Here is a 20,094-nt window from a genome sequence, read left to right on the forward strand (position 1 = left end):
GATGATCGTGTTTTTACATATGCTTAGATATGATATCGCTCGTTTCTGCTGCTTCTTCGCCTATGTTTTGATCAGGACAGTCTTTACTCTTTCAGATGTGTAATAGCGCCCCCTATTGTATAACAATTAAATCATGAAAAGCCAGAAAATTCCATGAGTGTTTCATCTGTAACACACTAAAAACATTTCTTAAATAACACCAAACAGCACCATTTTATGAAATATAGACAGTCCGAACACAAACATCAACGTTCAGTTTACGGTGATAAAAGGACAGTGTATGTTGACGAGCGGTGGTAAAGATTTTACGCCTAAATATAGACTTTGTTCGATATCTTGCAACCGTACAACCTTTCAACTTTTCCCAATTAAAGCGGACACTACCATCCATGTGCGAAGAAAAATTTTACGTTATTACCGTGTTTTAACTGTACACAGCCACCCTTTACTTGCTGTTTCTTTGCAATTATTTGTGAAATTTACAAGCAATCTTGGAGTGGAAAATTGTTTGATTTTTGTCTTATCAAATTTTCATGAGAATGTTAAGTCAAGTATATTTGGCACGTCCTTTATTGTTCTTTAAAAAAGATCAAATAAAAGTAGAAAAGTTTTATTCTGAAAAATGTTTCACAAGTCTGGCAATGGATTAAAAAAGTCCACTTGCTGAATTAAAAATAGAGTGCATAACTCTTTGAAACAATTAATACACGTTTCTTTAAAAAAAACAAAATTCCAGAATTAACTTTTTGGGCAGGATCAAAAACTTTGAGGGTCACACATTAAAAAGTTTGCATAACATTTACAATGGTATATTGTACAAAATATATAAATAACTCAAAACTTTATACAAAATAATGAAGCAATGAAACAAATCCCGATGTTTTCTAATATAAACATGTTTCACATACAGGCCCTCCTTTATTAAAGGGCCATCATAGCACCAGTTCTATCATAATGAAACGTCACTTCATGTACAGTTCAATATCTTGACATCCACACAGATGGTTTTTTTACTCAAATGTTACAGTAAACGAGTGCCATAATACGGGACTGTTTTGGAAAATGCAATGGCTACGATCTAAATCAAAAAGGCACTTGTCTCCCAATTACTGTTCAATGTGAATCCTATATAACAGTACTTCAACTCAGATAATATTAAAATACCCTGAACGAATGATGAACGCTCAAGTATGAACGTGCTTGCGGTGAATAAAGTGCATCTGTATGTTTGAACATGATTGCTGCTCGTGACATCAAGCAGTCGGTCCACAGCTCTTGTGAAAACAAAATGGCCAACACGTCCTCCTGCGCTGTTTGCTCACACAGTTCTTAAACACACTCCTGCGTTTTCTATGTAGTCTTTATTGTGTGTGTGTCTTAGTGCTATGATGAGTTGAGTTGAGACTGACTCTCTTCTACACTTCTGGAGTTGAGCTGTGGAGCGTCACCTACAAAAACACAATTACAACCATTCAAAGATATTGCATTACTTAGTATATTATATCAGGGTTATTATAGTTAACTACAACTTATAAAACAACTTATTCTTACTTGAAATAAAGTAAACGTTAATTAAAATACCAAAAACTTTATATATATTTAATTTAATTAAATAGAACTACTAGCCAAAACAAAAAAACAAAAACTTAGTTTTTCTTTTATTCTCAGTAACCAGAAACTTAAAAATGTAGCAGCTAAATTGACTTGTGAGTAAAAAAGCTCATATTAAACCCTGATTATGTGTGTGACCTTGGACCACAAAACCAGTTATAAGGGAACATTTTTTTTAAATTGAGATTTAAACATCTGAAAGCTGAATAAATATGCTTGATGTATGGTATGTTAGGATGGGACAATATTTGGCTGAGATGCAACAATGAAAATCTGGAATCTAAGGGTGTAAAAAAAAGTCTAAATAGAGAAAAATCACCTTTTAAATTGGTTCAAATTCCTTAGCAACTACTAATACATTTGATACATTTACAGTATGAAATGTACAAAATATCTTCATGGAACATATTTACTTAATATCCTAATGATTTTTGGCATAAAAGAAAAATGGATAATTTTGACCTATACAATGAACTGTTGGCTATTGCCACAAATATACATGAGACGCAGGACTGGTTTTGGGTCACATTATATAATAGTATCCTATGTACTGCAGCAAAAATAAACACTACTTTACGTTCTGAACATGTGAGACCAATCCAGCCGTTTAGACACATGCAGCGTCCGTTTCTGCTGTCGCACTGAGCGCCGTTTTCACACTCGCAGGTGAGCGCACAGTCAGGCCCGTACCGGTTCATACTGCAGTCTGTTTCAACACAGTACATAATATCAAAGCATATTCATATACAGTATAATAATCATAGTGCAGTTTCACAGACTCACCGCTGTCACACCTGACTCCTGTCTTTCCTGAGGGACAGATACACCTGCCGCTCACCGGGTCACATGCTGTCCCCTCAGCACAGTCACATGACTGAGAGCAGTTCAGACCAAACGTGCCCTGCTCGCATTCTGAGGAAAAAAATTAGTTTTAGTATCAATGACATGCCATTATAGTTTTTGTTCATATTTCTGTTTTCATTTAAAGTTTTAATAGTTTTTCTAATAACTCTTTCTACAACATGCATAAGCAATGCTTTCATCTCTTGTTTGTGTTCCTTTTTTTCCCCTACGTTTTTATCTGAAGCTTTTGCACTCATTCAGAAGTTGCGTAATAGCACCCCCTACCATAAAAACGGTGAAAACACAAAGCTGGAAAACTCCATCAATGGTCTGGAAAGAGTTAATATATTTAACTTTTTTTTTTTTTTTTTAAATAAGCTCATTTTTTAAACTCCCCTAGAGTTAAATTGAGTTTTACTGTTTCCATTAAGCCGATCTCCAGGTAACACTTTTGGCATAGCGTAGCATAGATCATTGAATCTGATTAGACCTTTAGCATCTCGCTCAAATAACCCAAGACTTACAATATTCTTCCTATTTAAAACTTGACTTTTCTGTAGTTACATCAACATAACCAATGACACTATCTGCACAGAGAGCGTGCCTTGTAACAATGCATACATTCGAGAGAGACGATTCAGAATATTTACTTTGGTGCAGATACCAGCAACTCTGCAATTACACAAACTTAGTGGCGGTCTCATTGGAAGCTGGTGACTATTTTAAGGCACTGCGTAAAATCATTGCACCTCTGCACCAATGGTATGGCACCAAAGTTTCTGGATTATTACGCAGGAATGACAGTATAGTTCCTAGCCATATCGGTCTAGAAAATCACTACTTTTCATTTTCTGTCGGTCTTAGCCCCACTACAGAAGAGTCGAGTTTTAAGAATATCAAAAGTCTTTGGTCTTTTTTTTTTTTTTTTTGTGAGATGCTAACGGTCTAATAAGATTTAATGATCTATGCTAAAAGTGTAACGCTAGATCCAGAGATCACTAGCCTGACAAGCCAGACCCACATCAAAATGTTTGGAAACTCACCATTGACAGCTCAAGCCGAGGGGCGGATAAACGGTTGTCTTTCAAACTCCCTCTGCACGCGATAGGATAGCGCTACAACCAACCAGAGCAACGAAGGTGAAACAGAGCTTGTTGATAGATTAAACATTCAGCAAAACCCTGAACACATCTTCCCTTTTTAAGAATGACTTCAGTGCCGTTCTTTGTTCTTTTCTCAGAGAAAAGCTTAACTCCAAATCTTCCAGAGTCACGGTCAAAGCTGATTCGAAAGACCGCCGTTCGCCAGTTTCTGTGTTTACCTGAAGCACGCAAACGCAACTCGGCTGTTGTCATTATGGCCCCGCCCACCGACTCTATACACGATGTGATTGGCCCGTCCAGAGTGAGAAGAATACAGCTCAGAAGGGTATTGAGAGTTCCTAGACGACACTTGCGGGCAGATTAAATTTGCTGCCGCTAGGGTGCGTCTAGATTTCTAGGCTAAGAGATCGGCTGAATGGATTAGAAAACGGTAAAACTCAATTTACTCTAGGAGAGTTGTAAAATAAGCCTATTTTCAAAAAAAAGTGGAGTGTTCCTTTAATTAGAAGATTAGATGGGCGTACTCCTGCTGAATAATCTGACTGATGTACAGGATGAATGTCTCACCTCTCTGGCATCGAGAGCCGGTAGATCCCGCGGGACAGAGACACTGTCCGGTTTTCGGATGGCAGGACGCCCCGTTCATACAGTCACACTGCTGCTGACAGCGAGACCCGTACAGACCAGCAGGACACACTGAAATACACTCACTGTCAGAAAGCATTCCACCTGTGCTGTAAAAGCTTTAAGCGAGAGTGTGTTTTTCTGGGTCTCACCATGTTCACACAGATGTCCGTAATATCCTGCTTCACACTGGCAGGTTCCTGTCACTCGGTCACACGTGCTGTTGTTCAGACACAAACACTGAAGCGCACAATCAGGACCATACCGACCCTCGGGACATTCTGTCATCACACACACACACCGATTACAGGCGGTTACACCACTTAAACACAGCCACACGTAGAGATGATGTTGCCAACGGTAACAGAAATCTGACGACACATCTCGAAAGTCTCGACACATCATGATCATCTTTATTAATTAAAAACTAAATCTATTAACTGAAATAAAATATCAATATTAGATGAAAAAAACAAATAACATGATTTAAAGTAAGTTGATAAACTAAAATGACTAAATTTAATTAAACATAAATTGAAGCTAAATAAAATTTTACAAAATAATCCAATAATTTTTTAAAGCAAACAAAAAAAAAAAATTAAACAAACTCAAATCAAAATGAAAACTGAAAATAATTTAAGTAAAGTTAAGTTTCAGTTTATTTATTTATAAAGCACATTTAAAAACAGTCACCAGACTGACCAAAGTGCTGTACAAGCTACATCAGCACCTCACTGTCTACAAGCACTAATTTAAGAAGAAATACTAAACAAAAGAGTCAAAATAAATAAAAAATAAGTGTTTACAACATACAGGGCGGAGACATTAGCACACATTAAAAACTTAGGAAAACAAATGGGTTTTCGGCAGTGATTTAAAAACTGCCAAAGAGGAAGCTGCTGTAATTTGTATCGGCAAGCTGTTCCACAATCTAGGCCCCACCACGGAAAAGCTCTGTCGCCTCGACGTTTGAGCCTAGCACAAGCAACCGTGAGTAAAATTAGATTTCTAGATCTCAAGTCGTTTACAAATGTCTTCATCATCTTGCTCCAAGTTACCTGACTGAACTTCTACATTCCTATAATCCAACCCGCGACCTAAGATTATAGGAATGTAGAAGTTCAGTCAGGTAACTTGGAGCAAGATGATGAAGACATTTGTAAACGACGAAGATAATTTTATAGTCAATTCTAAATTTGACTGGTAGCCAATGGAGAGCTTGTAGGAGGGGAGTGACATGGTCAATTTTTCGTCTTTTTTTTTACACATTTGGCCGCAGCATTTTGGACCAATTGTAGATGAACAAGCTGGGACTTTGAGATACCACAGTACAATGAATTACAGTAATCCAAGCGAGATGTTATAAATGCATGAATAGCTGTCTCCATGGGCTGTCTCAAGGGTGTGTTCAGACTTGTAGTTCGGTTCGTTTGGTCTGGACCAAAATCCTAAACACAGTCCTGATCCGCTTGGCGTTCACACTGGCATTTTTAACAGCAAACCTAAAGTTAACAAACTAAAGGGATAGGAAACGGAACAACCTGATTGGTCGGCTTTTATGACGTATATTTCGTGGCGGAGCGTCCTTACCGAACATTTAAAACAATGCTGTGTGCTGGATTAAACGCAATAATTTTATGCAAGCTCATAAAATATTCAAAACAGCTGTAGGATTGCCTCTGTTGTAGAAGATCTGCAGCGAGAGAGACGGCAGTTCCGTCGTCTGTACTAACTAATGGGAACACAGGTCCTTTGATGAGAAGAACTAGGGATAATTTTTGTTTTTTTTTTCTAGCATTTTCTAAACCTGTTCATCGGACCACATATTGATGAGGCACTTACCTCCACGTTTGCCCTCTACTCATTTTGGATATACCGATTGATCTTTCCACGTCGCCAAATCAGCTGACCTTTAGCGTCGCATCACGTCCTGTTTTTGGTTAGTTTACATGTCTATGGTCCGTGTTGCGTTCATATATCAATCAAACCGCACCAGGGTTTGTTTGGAAGCGAATCGAGACATCTTTTCAGTGGTCTCGGTTCAGTTGTTTAGTGTGCGTGAGGGTTCAGATGGCAGCGTTCACTTACTCAAATGAACCTCACTAACAGAGCAATCGCACGAGGGTTCATTTTAATCCAACCAAACATAAGTGTGAACGCACCAAGTTATTAATTAATGATTACTGAAATGATGTGTAAATAACGGTTAAATGTAATGACAGATGTCCAAATTCATCAACATGAAGTTGTGTTAATCTGTCCATCACAGACTGCGTGACTTTCCCGCTTCCTGTGAAGTTTGTTTTTCAGCAATTAACCAACGAATTCACATTTGGTCGACCAAGCCTCTTATCATCAACTATTAAAGGGATACTTCACTGCCTTTTCATATTAAACTATGTTATTCCCTTAACTTAAACAAGTTGATACATACCTCCCTCGTCTCAGTGCGTGCACTTAATCTCTCTGACACGCGGTGACGATCTGATAGCATTTAGCTTAGCTCCCTAAGCCCAGTTCATTCACTATGGAACCAAACAGAGATCAAGTTAGAAGTACCAAACACCTCCATCTTTTCCCTATTTAAATACAGTTACACGAATAGTTAAACGATCAAGTACTTGATCGTTTAACTATTCGTGTAACTGTATTTAAATAGGGAAAAGATGGAGGTGTTTGGTACTTCTAAAGGGGGTCGCACAGTGGACGCGGAGCTCGGCGGCGCGCCACGTCTTTAAAATTCGAACACATTGTTTTCAATGAGTGTACGCAAACCGGTGGCTGCATTCGGCGCCTGTCCGCGGCGACTCAGGAAGTTGTTCTTAATCCTGCCGCGCCACAGAGCGCCATTTCAAGGCTTTATATTAAAAGTATATTATCGTTAAGGTATACTGATTTCAACCTTTGCTACAAGACACATTTGTTTTACATTCTGAGTTCAACAGCTTGAATAAAGTCTAAACATATTTTGGGGAAATGTATAATAAACGTAGCCTTTTAAAATGTGCGCGTCTGGTGTGCGATACCTGAGACGCTGCGCGGCGCACCGCCGAGCTCCGCGTCCGGTGTGCGACCCCCTTGACTTGATCTCTGTTTGGTTCCATAGTGAATGAACTGAGCTTAGGGAGCTAAGCTAAATGCTATCAGATCGTCACCGCGCGTCAGAGAGATTAAGTGCACGCACTGAGACGAGAGAGGTATGTATCAACTCGTTTTAGTTAAGGGAATAACAGTTTAATATGAAAAAGTGGTGACCCTTTAAGTTGCAACCCTAACAGAGAATGATAAACACTAGGGCTGTGCGATATTGAAGAAAAATGCGATATGCAATACCTTGTTAAATAATGCAATATTGTGCGGTGGCTTGTGGATACGCTTTGGTGTGTCAGACAGCACGAGACTGCAAGATGTTTTTTGCAAGTTATTACATATAACTTTTTAACATCAAGCAAGTCACATAAGTAACAGTCGTATGCCCAGTCTATCCTCTTCTATATGCCGACCTAAAACGTACACTTTTCACAATGTTAAAGTACTCTATTAAAATCGTTCAGATATTGTGTGCTGTTGCGATGTGCATATTGCAATATGTACATTTGCGAAATTTTGATATATTGCACAGCCCTAATAAACACACACACACACACACACGTCACCTTTCTCACAGTGTGAGCCGGTCCAGCCGAGGCCACATGAGCAGTTTCCAGAGACGGCGTCACACAGTCCTCTGTTCCTGCAGTCACAGCGCCGGGAACAACCGGATCCAAACCAGCCTGCAGGACAGACTACACACACACACACACACCCATCAGAGAAACCCTCAAACATGACACACATTAGACCAAACCCCAGCTCACCTCGTTCACGCTCATCTCCCACACATCTGCCTGTGATTGGGTCGTTTCTCGCCCCCTTTCCGCAGACGGCCACGTGGACACAGTCCAGGCCGTAGCGTCCGGCGGGACACGCTGAAGAGGAGAGGACTGAGCTGTGAGATGGTGTGTTTGCCCCTTTGTGAGGTGAGGTGGACACTTTACTTGAGTATTATTTTTGGTCTGGAAACTTTGACCTTTATTTGTTCATTTTGGCGAATATTTACATAAACAGTAGGATCCATGCATTTGTCCTTAAAGGGGCTATGTATTTAAATGAGTTTAGTTTAAATGTTAGTCATATGCTAGCATGTGTGATGGAGCATCACTGACTGGCTTAAACCATGATGGCATAGTTTGTATTTATACAACAATAATAAGATAATGCATTGACATAAAAAAGGACATGTACTTTTGAAAACAAATACTTCTGTAAAAATTAGTTTTTACAACTTTCACTTGTAACGGAGTAATATTTGATCAGTAGTACTTTTACTTTTACTCAAGTAATGAAGTTGTGTGTAGTTTGTCCACCTCTGGTGTTTGCTGTGCAGAGACTCACTGAGGTTGCAGCGAGCCCCGATGAATCCGGCCGAACACTCGCAGGTGCCGGAGACGGTCAGACAAACGGCAGCGTTCAGACACTCACACTGACGCTCACAGCCGGGGCCGTACAGTCCATCAGCACACGCTACAACAGCAGACACGCACGATTAAAACTTTACATTGTCATCGCAATACAAAGAGCTCGGCCTTGCCTGTTATAGTGGAATAACCTTTCATATACAGTGGAGCAGACTCACAAAACCCTTATACCTCAAATATTTATGTGAAGTATGGTTATTGTAGCTATTATAAATAAATAAAAAATATATATATTTATATTTTTTTTATAATAACTACAATAACCATACTTCACATAAATGTTTTTATGAACCTTTTATTCATCAAATATATTAGGCAGCAGAACTGTTTCCAACACTCATATTAAATCCTCATATGAGAATGATTTCTGAAGGATCATGATCACTGAAGACTGGAGGAATGATCCTGAACATTCAGCTTTTATCACAGCAATAAATTATCATTTAAAGTATAATAAATTAAAAACCAATAATTTTTAATTGTAAAATATCAAAAAATCGTTATTTTTGATCAAATAAATGCAGGCTTGATGAGCAGAAGAAACTTTTTCAAAAACATTACAAATAGTAATATGTCCAAACTTTTAGCCTGTATATATATATATATATATATATATATATATATACACACACACATACACACTTCTTGATAAGACAATATTTCTCTTTTCATTTAGCTACTCTTAGTACTAAAACTTCAAATTAATAAAAACTTTATGAATAAGCTATTATTAAAACTTTAAATTAAAACTGTAAAAAATGGTTAAATTCTAAAATTTACTGATTTATTTTTCAATTTTCTAAGTGTTATAATTTTAGTTTTTATTTTAAAATGTATTATAATTTTAATACACGTTTTAAAATGTCTGTACATTTTAACAACAAATATTTAAAAAATAAAGCTAACATGTACATAATTTAAAATAATCTTAAACTTATTTAGAATTTATAATATTATAATCATACAATTTAAATAAATACATTTTGAGCAATGTGAAACAAAACAATGTTAGTGTATTTTAATTTATTTAAATTGTATGTTTATTATGTGTTATGTAAATTGTTGTTGTTTACATTTGATGAGATTGATCAGTAAAGTTAATAAATATCTTGGAAAAAATCTTAAATAATTTAAATTTTATTTTTTTGTTATTACCTCATTTGTATTTAATGAAAATTAATTAAAATCATAATTTTAATACACTAACATTTTTAGACATCAAAATGACAAAAATAAAAACCAAATTGAACCCCTAACCCTAAAACCAAATCTTTTACTTCATGTATAAATTAATTATTTTAGATTTTTTTTTTCCTCAAAAAATATTAATTGATTTAACTAAGCATTTCATGTTATTGATAAAAATCATCAAATGTAATTTAAAATGAATACATACTCTAAACATCTAAAACACTTTATATAATATAAAACATAATTTAATAAACATATACAATTTAAATAAATGTTTTTAAATAAAAATTAAAACACTAAACATTTATAAAATCATAGTTTCAAATTAAAATGCACTTTTAAAAAATGAAGCACTAACATGGTTAATCATAAAATCTTTTGAACATAAAAATATTTTTAAATGTGTATATTTCTAAAATTATTTTAAATTATACGATTGTATATGTTTAATGTTTATGATTATATTAATTATCTATTATATTAACGTGCGCCCGTGCGTTAATGCATCACTCACTCAGTTCACACTTGTGTCCGGTGAATCCGGGGGCGCAGTAACACACTCCAGACACCGGGTGGCACAGCTGGTTTCTCTCCGAACACTGACACACCTGGTTACAGTTGATGCCGAAGGTGCCGGGCAGACAGACTGTTGGGACACACACCGATTGATGATGATGATGATGTACATTATTCATCAGAAAAACATCACGTGATACTCGGATCAAAACGCAGCCCTCAATCAATTAGCAGAGACGCTAGACCCCGTTCATTTTCTCAATGCATGTTGTGAGCTTTTTTTTTATGTATACACTACCACTGTTCAAAAAGGTCGGTTGGGGTGGGTAGGATTTTTTATGCTTTTAAAGAAATGATTTTGGGGTCCGACTCACTGTTCTCGCAGCCGTTGCCTGTGTGTCCTGGAGGACAGCCGCAGTCTCCAGTCACATGATGACAGGACGATCCCACTGGACAGGAGCAGCGCTGGAGACAGTCCTGACCATAAGAGCCCGGCAGACACGCTGACACACACACACACACTTCAGAGCAAGCTACGGTTTCATATACATTACATATGTAATGGTAACACTTTACAGTAATGTCTCATTTGTGAACATTAGTTATGCATTAACTAACAGTGAGCAGTTCGTGATTGTATTCATACTTCTGTGTTAATGTTAGGAAATAAAAATGTAATTGTTCACAGTTAGTTCACACAGTCCATAAACTAATGTTAACACAGAATGTTCTTAGATTAATAAATGCTGTAGAAGTATTGTTCATGTTAATTAAACCATTAGATAACATTATTTTATTATAATAATAAATTAATAATTTTATATTGAATAATCGTTTAACAATTATAAAATTATTAGATAAACATTTCTTTAAATAAATAATATTAAATAGTAATATATGTAATATATGATTTAATAATTATCAAATTAATATATATATATATTACATTAATAAGTACTAAATAATCAATCATTATTAAATAAACATTTAATAAGTAATAATTATGTTTTTAGTTGAGAGCGGTGTTCTGTGTTTGGCTGTTCACACGTCAGCGGGATAAAAACACAAACTCTTGAAAACGGTTTAAAAGCCAAAATTTTAGAAACCAATACCAGTATCATCTCCGTGTAAACTACAAAAACACGTGTGTAACGTGTTCAGTCTGAGGTGTGAAGTGTAATTCATGGATGAACATGAAGTGAAGATGAACTGACCTCTCTCACAGCGTCTTCCTCTCCAGCCTGCAGGACAGATGCACTGACCGCTCACATGATGACAGGGGGCGCTGTGGTCACACTGACAGCGGCCCTCACAGCCGACCCCAAACCGCCCGGACACACACGCTGACACACACACACACACACACACGTGATCATTACAACCTTTTCCGTCCTTACACCTTCTGCTCTTGTGAAATAAGACATTATTTAGGTCCTTTATTCAGGATTTTTAAAAGGACATTTGGGGCCCGCATGGATAGACAAATACAAAACACACACACACACACACACACACAGGCTGGCTTTATAGGCATGTGCAGTCATTCTCTCAGTGTGAATATGACTCTTTAATTCAGGTCAGGATTATACTCTAATATCCTGACAGTCAGTCTTTATTTAAATCCATCAGAAAACATTTATATCCAAACCCTCTGTGTACTACAGTACAAAAGTTTGGAATAATATTTTTAATGTATTTTAGAGACTCTTCTGCTCAACAAGGCTAAAATATTAACAAATAGTAAAATATTACAATTTAGAATAACCATTTTCTATATGAATATATTGTAAAATGTAATTTATTCCTGTGATCAAAGCTGATATATCCTCATTACTCCAGTCACATGATCCTTCAGAAATCATTCTCCCATGATGATCTGCTGCTCTATTATCAGTGATTTCTGAAGGATTTCTCACAATAGGACTGTTTTTAATGCATCTTCGTCATGCACACTGAGTCTGATGCGTATTGATGAATGCGTTACGAACGCAAAACAATACAAAATGACATAGTGAGGATGATTTTTTTGTCCTCTCACTTCTAAAAAACGAAAAGAAAAAAAAAGGAAATATAGGGTCCATGCACTCCTGCGATCGTGTAGAGAAGAGAGATTTCAGCCTCATTATCCAGCGGGATTATCCAGACCGATCCAAAGGTGACTTTAGTGTCAGTGGCTCAGTTTGATGCTTTGCTAACGATACTGGAGCCACATATTAAAAAGAAGACCACCAATTTCTGTGAATTAATTGATCCTGAACAAAAACTGGCAGTAAGGTATGGATACACACATGCGTTTTACGAGGACTTTGGGTGATATAATTATAGCTGCATTATAATATTTGTATTATTTTTGATACAATAATATGTATGGTGGCTCTGAGTTATCAAAATGTCTCTCAAAATGTGTTTTTACGGAGGCGAAAACGCAGAAAATCAAACCTGTTCCGAATTTTTTTTAGACGGAGAAAAGTTTGAGGCAGTGTGCGAGCGTAATTGACGTGAGGTTGAATTTATTTTTTGACGTGCAAAAATTTCGCATGCGAATTTCCCCTTAAGAGAAGTAATTATTTGAAACATTTGATGGCCAGTGTGTCTGGACAAGCTCAGGTCCTGTCCTGTGTTGATGTATTTCCTATTGGATCAGTGAGTTTATATGGGACACACTGAAGGGCTAACTGTCCAATCACGTTTGGTGTTCTCACACAGATTTCAGCAGAGCTGTAGATGACCTTACCATTCTCACAGCGCTCTCCCGTCCAGCCCGGCTGACACACACATCGCCCCGTCTGTCCGTCACACTGACCGCCGTTCTGACACACACATCTGTCCTGACAGTCAGACCCGAAGCGACCCGCTGGGCACTCTGAGACCACAAACACACACACACATGAAACATATATATAGAACACATACTGACTGGCTCTAAAATCTGATTAGATAATCTATATTCAAATTCAAGTAAATTCATATTCAAGTAAAATAACTGTATTCAAGTAATAACAGTATATATGATGTTTTCCATATAGGGTTGGGAAACATTACGATTTTTTATGTATTTGAAAGAAGTCTTATGCTCATCAAACCTGCATTTATTTCATCACAAATATAAATTAATAATTTTATTCAGCAAGGATGCATCAAATTAAGAAGAGGTGATGTAATAAATATTGGTTAATGATAATAAATCATATGAGAATGATTTCTGAAGGATCACGTGACACTGAAGACTGGAGGGATGCTGGAAATTCAGCTTTGATCACAGGAATAAATTATATTTTACAATATATTAAAGTCACAATAAACAAACAAAAGGGAATCCCACACACTATATATAGTATTGATTGTGTGCGTGAATATTGTTTGTTCATTGAGATTTTTGGATCTGGGTATCCTTCGTCCAACGCACCGATCTATTAGCAACAGGTGTGCGATGGTAACTGTGTACTAAACAATATATTAAAGGTCCCGTTCTTCGCGATTCCATCTTTCAAACTTTAGTTAGTGTGTAATGTTGCTGTTAGAGCATAAATAATACCTGTAAAATGATAAAGCTCAAAGTTCAATGCGTGATCTTGTTGCTCTCCCACGTGGAGAAGAGCACACATTCAGCGCTTGCATCGCCCGTTATGGTAAGAGGCGCGACCTTTCCGGGCAAAGTGCGCTAAGCTGCTGTCCAATCACAACACGGGAAGCGCTGGCCCAATCAGAACTCGTTACGTGTTTCTGAAGGAGGGACTTCATAGAACAAGGAAATCATCAGGCCGTTTTTAGGACAGAGGAAACAGCGCTGTACAGATAAGTCAATTGTGTGAAAAATACTGTGTTTTTTTACACGCGAAACATGAACTCATGTTATATTGCACACTGTGAACATAATCAAAGCTTCGAAAACACGCGAAGAACGGACCTTTAAAGTAAAAAAGCATTATTTTAAATTGTAATATTTCACAATATTTAATTTTTTTCTGTATTTTTGATTAAATAAATTCTTTGAAGACGATTGAGACTTCTTTGAAAAACATTAAATATAGTAATGCTTCTAATCTTTTGACCAGTACTGTATACCGGTATATTTTATTAAACATTTTTTTATATATATTGCTATTGATGCTTTTTTTTGACTTGTGGTAAAAGATTTGAAGGTTTTGCTTTATTCTGAACATTAGCGTTGAGGCTTCATGAACCTGAATGTAATTTGTCACGTCTAGAAGAGTTCACTGTGTTCATTTGCTCTCCTGAAACTCATGCCAGAATTATGATGAGGTGCGAGGAGAAGAAACCAAGATCTTCCACGAGACGTGACGAACGTGTCTGTGGTGACGTCAGTTAACACGACACTAAACACATGATGTAATGCCTGGAAATCGGCAGCTCTTTTCCTTTTCGACTTACACTGACCAGTGCTGTCCATTCCTGGAGCTGAACATCTCAGAGCTGCTCAATTGATCAAAACTCAATGGCAAAAACATTTTACACATCAACTACAACGATCCTTCGACAGGTCGAGCTTTAGTGCTGTCGCAGAGATCTGGAGTGTGACATGTCCAGTCCTCTTTCTCAACGCCATAAAAACAAACCCAGAGTTTCCACGCTGGCGAGAAAGGTTTCTGTATCCTGCGGTCAGCACTTCCTTCAGTTACAGTAAAGTTCATTACATATTGCATAGAGCAGGGGTTTTCAAACTTTATGATGCCAAGGACCCCAAATATGATGAACCTTTATGAGGGACCCCCTTCTTAAAATCCATCTATTTTTATGTACGAAAAAACATTTACACGTTAGATAAATAGCAGGTGTGACATTATAAATACAATATATTGTTTCCCATCTTAAATTAGCTATTAATGTTGGACGTATAAAACTGAAGAAGAAATTTTTGTATTAAAATTATTTTTAAACACCTTTCACAATAAATGTATGCAAGCAACGAAAACTGCCTTACAACCCCAGTGAGAAAGGGGATTATAGTGAGAAAAACTGACTAAAGACAAAGCAAACATATACAATTCTGGAATTTATATGGCAAGAAAGGAGAGAAACATTTAGAAAAAATGAAACAATTTGAATATTCGGTAGACTTTATCCATTTTTGCTTAGTCTTTTGAAGCCCTATTTGGACTGGATTAGATTAACATGGGGACATGGGGGTAAAGTAATCATTACCAGAGGTTCTCTGTGATTTTAGTCCCGACCGAATGTGCCATCTCGGTTATCATTACGGACAATGTCAGTAAAAATTACAGAGACTTTTACCTTCTGTAAAAAGGTCCGTAAAAATGACCTCGGGTAATACTAATCCTGTTCGAATAGACCCGCTGTAAAAAATGTATGGTAAAATTCTGTCCTTTCTTGTTTGTTTTTTTTTTAAAAGCGCATTTTGCGAGCATGGAGGTGCTTGAAGCATTCGGTTGCGTTGTAGGTACAAATCTGTAGCAAACGTCCAGTATTTTCCGCATATCATTTAAAGCAAAAAGAAGATCAAAAGCACTTATTTTAGCTCTAGGAAAGTGTCTATTACCAACACAATCCAATCAGAATCGTTAGACTGGACCTAACAGTTTATTAAAACACACATATTATATAGGAGATGGAGTTCAGACTGGCGCTCATGTTGTGTTTGCCTACATGATAACGGCAACGTCATACACACGACGACACGGAGGATACCGTGGTGCGTAAAGCGAGTTACTCCTCACGTCTGCTAGTTTTACTGAGATGTCTTATCCCGTGCTAATTGGCCATTAATATTACAGACGTCCTGAGGTAAAATTACTTTACCGCCACGTCCCCAATCTAATCTAATCCCGTCCGAATAGGTCTTTTTTCTCTGAAATTTACTGGGGACCCCTTAGAACCTTCTGGAGGACCCCTGGGGGTCCCCGGACCACAGTGTGAAAACCCCTGACATAGAGGATATTAAATCACAGACCGGCTCAATACTCCAAGTGTTTCGCTCGAAGTCAATAAAGAAATAAGATGTAAAGATGGCAGCCGCTCACCCTGCTGACAGGCCGATCCGGTCCAGCCGTCGGGACAGAAGCAGCGGCCGCTCACAGGGTCACACCGGCCCCCGTTCTCACACACACAGCTCTGAGCACAGCCCAGCCCGAACAAACCTGGAGGACATCCTGAAAAACACACCACCATCCCATAATTCACACACATCATTGCATACACAACATTTAAAACGTGAATGTTTTAAAAATATTATAGCCTTGAATAAAGTGTTTTGTATATTTATTTTTTTCTAAATTCTCAAGTACCTTGGCCTTGTATGTTTTTTTAATAATAAATGTTTTATGAGAAGCAATGCAAAGCACAAACCCTCTTTTGGCGTTAAAAAAATACCGTCAGGATTTACTAGACACAGTGAAAAATTAACGCTGAAAGGGCATGGAGTTATTTTTGCGGCTGACCTTACTGCATATGCATCTGTAGGAGTTTCCCTTTCAGACGCAGCATTTATGGCAGGAGAGTATTAAGATGAAGCACGCAAGGTTTGCGCTTGTCAATATTCTGGAGTTTGCTCCATTATTTATCGCCCCGATAAAAGCAGATCTTAAACCAGACGCTAATTTGCGCTGCTCTTGGTAGTGTTGGAAATGATCCGGCTGCGCCTGTGTTCATTCAGTTGAGTGTTGTCAGTAGATCACGCACAGAACTTTCCACTCCCATCGGTGATTTTTTGGGGGTTTCGCTCTCATGCTAATTTGCCCTGTTTAGTAATAGACTAGATCTGCTACACTGATGCATGAATGAAGGACATGCACATGCATATGAATACGGTAAACAGAATTCATGCTGGAGAAGTTGGTGGGCAAGGAAAATTCGGCTTTAAAGGGATCCACCATGCCTTCATATTAAACTGTTATTCCCTTAACTAAGACAAGTTGATACACACCTCTCTCTTCTGAGTGTGTGCTCTTAATCTCTGGCGCACGGTGACGATCTGATAGCATTAGCTTAGCCCACTTATCATTCACTATGGTACCAAACAGAGATCAAGTTAGAAGTACCAAACACCTCCACGTTTCCACTATTTAAATACAGTTACACGAAGAGTTGAACGATCAAGTATGGTGACATAAAATTAAAAGGGGAACTATAATGTATGGCGGAATAGCACTTCTGAGAGTACTTTGACTCGGCGCAGTAAAAAGTGGATTTTTCAGGCGGGACTTTTTACTGCGCCGAGTCGAAGTACTCTCAGAAGTGCTATTCCAACATACATTATAGTTCCCCTTTTTAATCCGCTTAGAAAAGCGCCACGTTTTATTTTATGTCACCATACTTGATCGTTCAACTCTTCGTGTAACTGTATTTAAAAAGGGGAAACGTGGAGGTGTTTGGTCGCTTCTAACTTGATCTCTGTTTGGTACCATAGTGAATGATAAGTGGAGCTAAGCTAATGCTATCAGATCGTCACCGCGTATCAGAGCGATTAAGTCCACGCACTCAGATGAGAGAGGTGTGTGTCAACTCATCTTAGTTAAGGGAATAACAGTTTAATATGAAAAAGCGGTAGAGTATCCCTTTAAGAGAACCAATCAGCTGCTTGGAAGTGTTTCATGAATGAACTATATATATTTCAGCATTGTGCATGTGTAAAGTCAGCTGGCAGAGCTGTTTAATGACTGAAGGGTCCGAGTCTTACGCTGTGAGCAGGAGTCTCCCGTCCAGCCGGCGCTGCACTCGCACTGACCGCTAACAGCATCACAGCTGCTGTTACTGTGACAAACACAGGTCTGAGAACAGCTCGCTCCATACAATCCAGCAGGACACGCTACGGACGACACCGACACAAACATTACTCACGGGAAAACTAGGACAGACAGACAGACAGATGTGCTCATCAAAGAAAAAATGGATGCAAGGTTTTGCACAGATGAGCAAAATATAAAGGCAGCCAATCATCACACATCTTTTACACACAGAAGTCTTAAAGGTACAGTAGCAACGCATGAAGATAGAAGTGATGATAAAATGCTACAACACGTTTTTGTTGTTTTTGTTAAAGCTCACTTTGGTTACAGTGGGGACCGATCCAGCCAGGCTGACAGGAACATTCACCATCGACATGATCACAGAGACCTCCGTTCATACACACACACTTCTGTTGACAATCCAGACCATAGAAACCCTGCGGACAAGCTGAACACACACACACACACACAAGCATACAGTCAAAAAACCTGCTCATCAGTGTCCGATAATATGACTGATGTTAATATATGAGAAGTGGAACAATCATACTGTACGTTTTTCACAGTACGTCCCGGTCCAGCCAATCTTACAGGTACAAGCTCCGCCCACATGGTCACATGATGCCTGGTTTTCACACTGGCAGCGACGCTTACAGCCCGGTCCAAATGAACCAGCAGGGCATTCTGGGACAGATTTACAACATAGATCACATGATAAATACTGTAACATTTATTACAGATATAGATGACCATGGAATATAGAAGGACTGTCAAATCTAGTTCCACTCTACAAAGATAAATAATTCATAATTATCATCCTATATATCATATCTCATCTATTTACATGATGACTGCATGGAATTCACATACTGTACATTTATAAATTAATTTGTCAAAATGCATAACGATAAAAAATGTGGTCAAAAAAGGTTTTAAAAATGTTACAGTTACAAGAACTTATATTTGAACCTAAAATGATGTTGATAAAAAAATATATAATATAAAAAAAAAAATATATATATATATATATATATATATATATATATATATATATATATATATATATATATATATTTAGATTGCATGATTTTCAATTTTTTTTTTTATTATTATAACATTGGGTAGACTTGGATATATAAAAGGACTTTATGTTAAATCTAAATTTAAAATTAAATAATAAATATTAAAATATTTATTTATTTACTTATTTCTAGATTGTATGTTTTCCGAAGATTTAAAAATAATATTTAAAAAAATAATAATATTTTTATTATTATTTTTTTAGATGTTTAGATGTTTCTATTATAACAACTATTAGGTACACATGGAATATAAAAAAGGACTGTTAAATCTATTATTTTAACCTAAAATTATGTTGATGAAAATGTAATATTTAATTTATTTGTGTAATTATTTATTTTTTATTTTATATTTACAGTGCATTTTTTCCAATTAATGCCTTATTATAACAGCTATTAGGTATACTTGGAATATAAAAGGACTGTTAAATCTAAATACTTTAATTAAATAATAAATATTACAATATTTACTTATTTATTTTTAAATTGCATGCATTGTAACATTTATAACAGATATTAGGTAACATGAAATATAAGGGGACTGTTAAATCTAAAATAAAACAAGAAACGACCACATATTCAACGTTAAACCATAATCAAATAATAAATACACAATATAATGCAATAATATTATAGTGATAAGACATTGTAAACTGCATCCACAAATGATCACACATTTCTTTAGCACACTGTGTGTGTGTGTCACTGACTCTGGTCACATCGCGCTCCAGTGAAACCCGCCTCACACTGACAGCGTCCGGTCCGAGCGTCACACCCTCCGTCACCGTTTTGACAGTCACACACACTCGCACAGTCCAGACCCCAGCGGCCTGTGTCACAGACTACAACACACACATTATCTCACCATCAAAATAATGACAAATAACCATCTTATGTATTCTTTTAG

The 20,094-nt window shown here is 37.1% G+C and overlaps 1 protein-coding gene across 4 annotated transcripts in view; it reads right to left on the reverse strand.

Moving 5' to 3' along the window:
* Positions 1–20,094, reverse strand: part of megf6b (multiple EGF-like-domains 6b) — a 161,057-nt gene continuing 140,963 nt past the window's right edge. For all 4 annotated transcript variants that reach the window (XM_067431036.1, XM_067431034.1, XM_067431035.1 and 1 more), the window contains 16 exons: positions 19,898–20,029; positions 18,664–18,792; positions 18,428–18,556; positions 18,060–18,188; positions 16,405–16,533; positions 13,140–13,268; positions 11,620–11,748; positions 10,780–10,908; positions 10,404–10,535; positions 8,616–8,744; positions 7,838–8,149; positions 4,334–4,462; positions 4,125–4,253; positions 2,395–2,523; positions 2,189–2,317; positions 1–1,448 (listed from right to left, as the gene is read on the reverse strand). In XM_067431036.1, the coding sequence (XP_067287137.1) occupies positions 1,384–1,448; positions 2,189–2,317; positions 2,395–2,523; positions 4,125–4,253; positions 4,334–4,462; positions 7,838–8,149; positions 8,616–8,744; positions 10,404–10,535; positions 10,780–10,908; positions 11,620–11,748; positions 13,140–13,268; positions 16,405–16,533; positions 18,060–18,188; positions 18,428–18,556; positions 18,664–18,792; positions 19,898–20,029 (2,189 nt within the window). In that variant the 3' untranslated portion in view covers positions 1–1,383. The remainder of the gene's footprint in view (positions 1,449–2,188; positions 2,318–2,394; positions 2,524–4,124; positions 4,254–4,333; positions 4,463–7,837; positions 8,150–8,615; positions 8,745–10,403; positions 10,536–10,779; positions 10,909–11,619; positions 11,749–13,139; positions 13,269–16,404; positions 16,534–18,059; positions 18,189–18,427; positions 18,557–18,663; positions 18,793–19,897; positions 20,030–20,094) is intronic.

Source organism: Pseudorasbora parva, chromosome 22 (genome assembly GCF_024679245.1).
Source record: "Pseudorasbora parva isolate DD20220531a chromosome 22, ASM2467924v1, whole genome shotgun sequence".
NCBI lineage: Eukaryota > Metazoa > Chordata > Actinopteri > Cypriniformes > Gobionidae > Pseudorasbora > Pseudorasbora parva.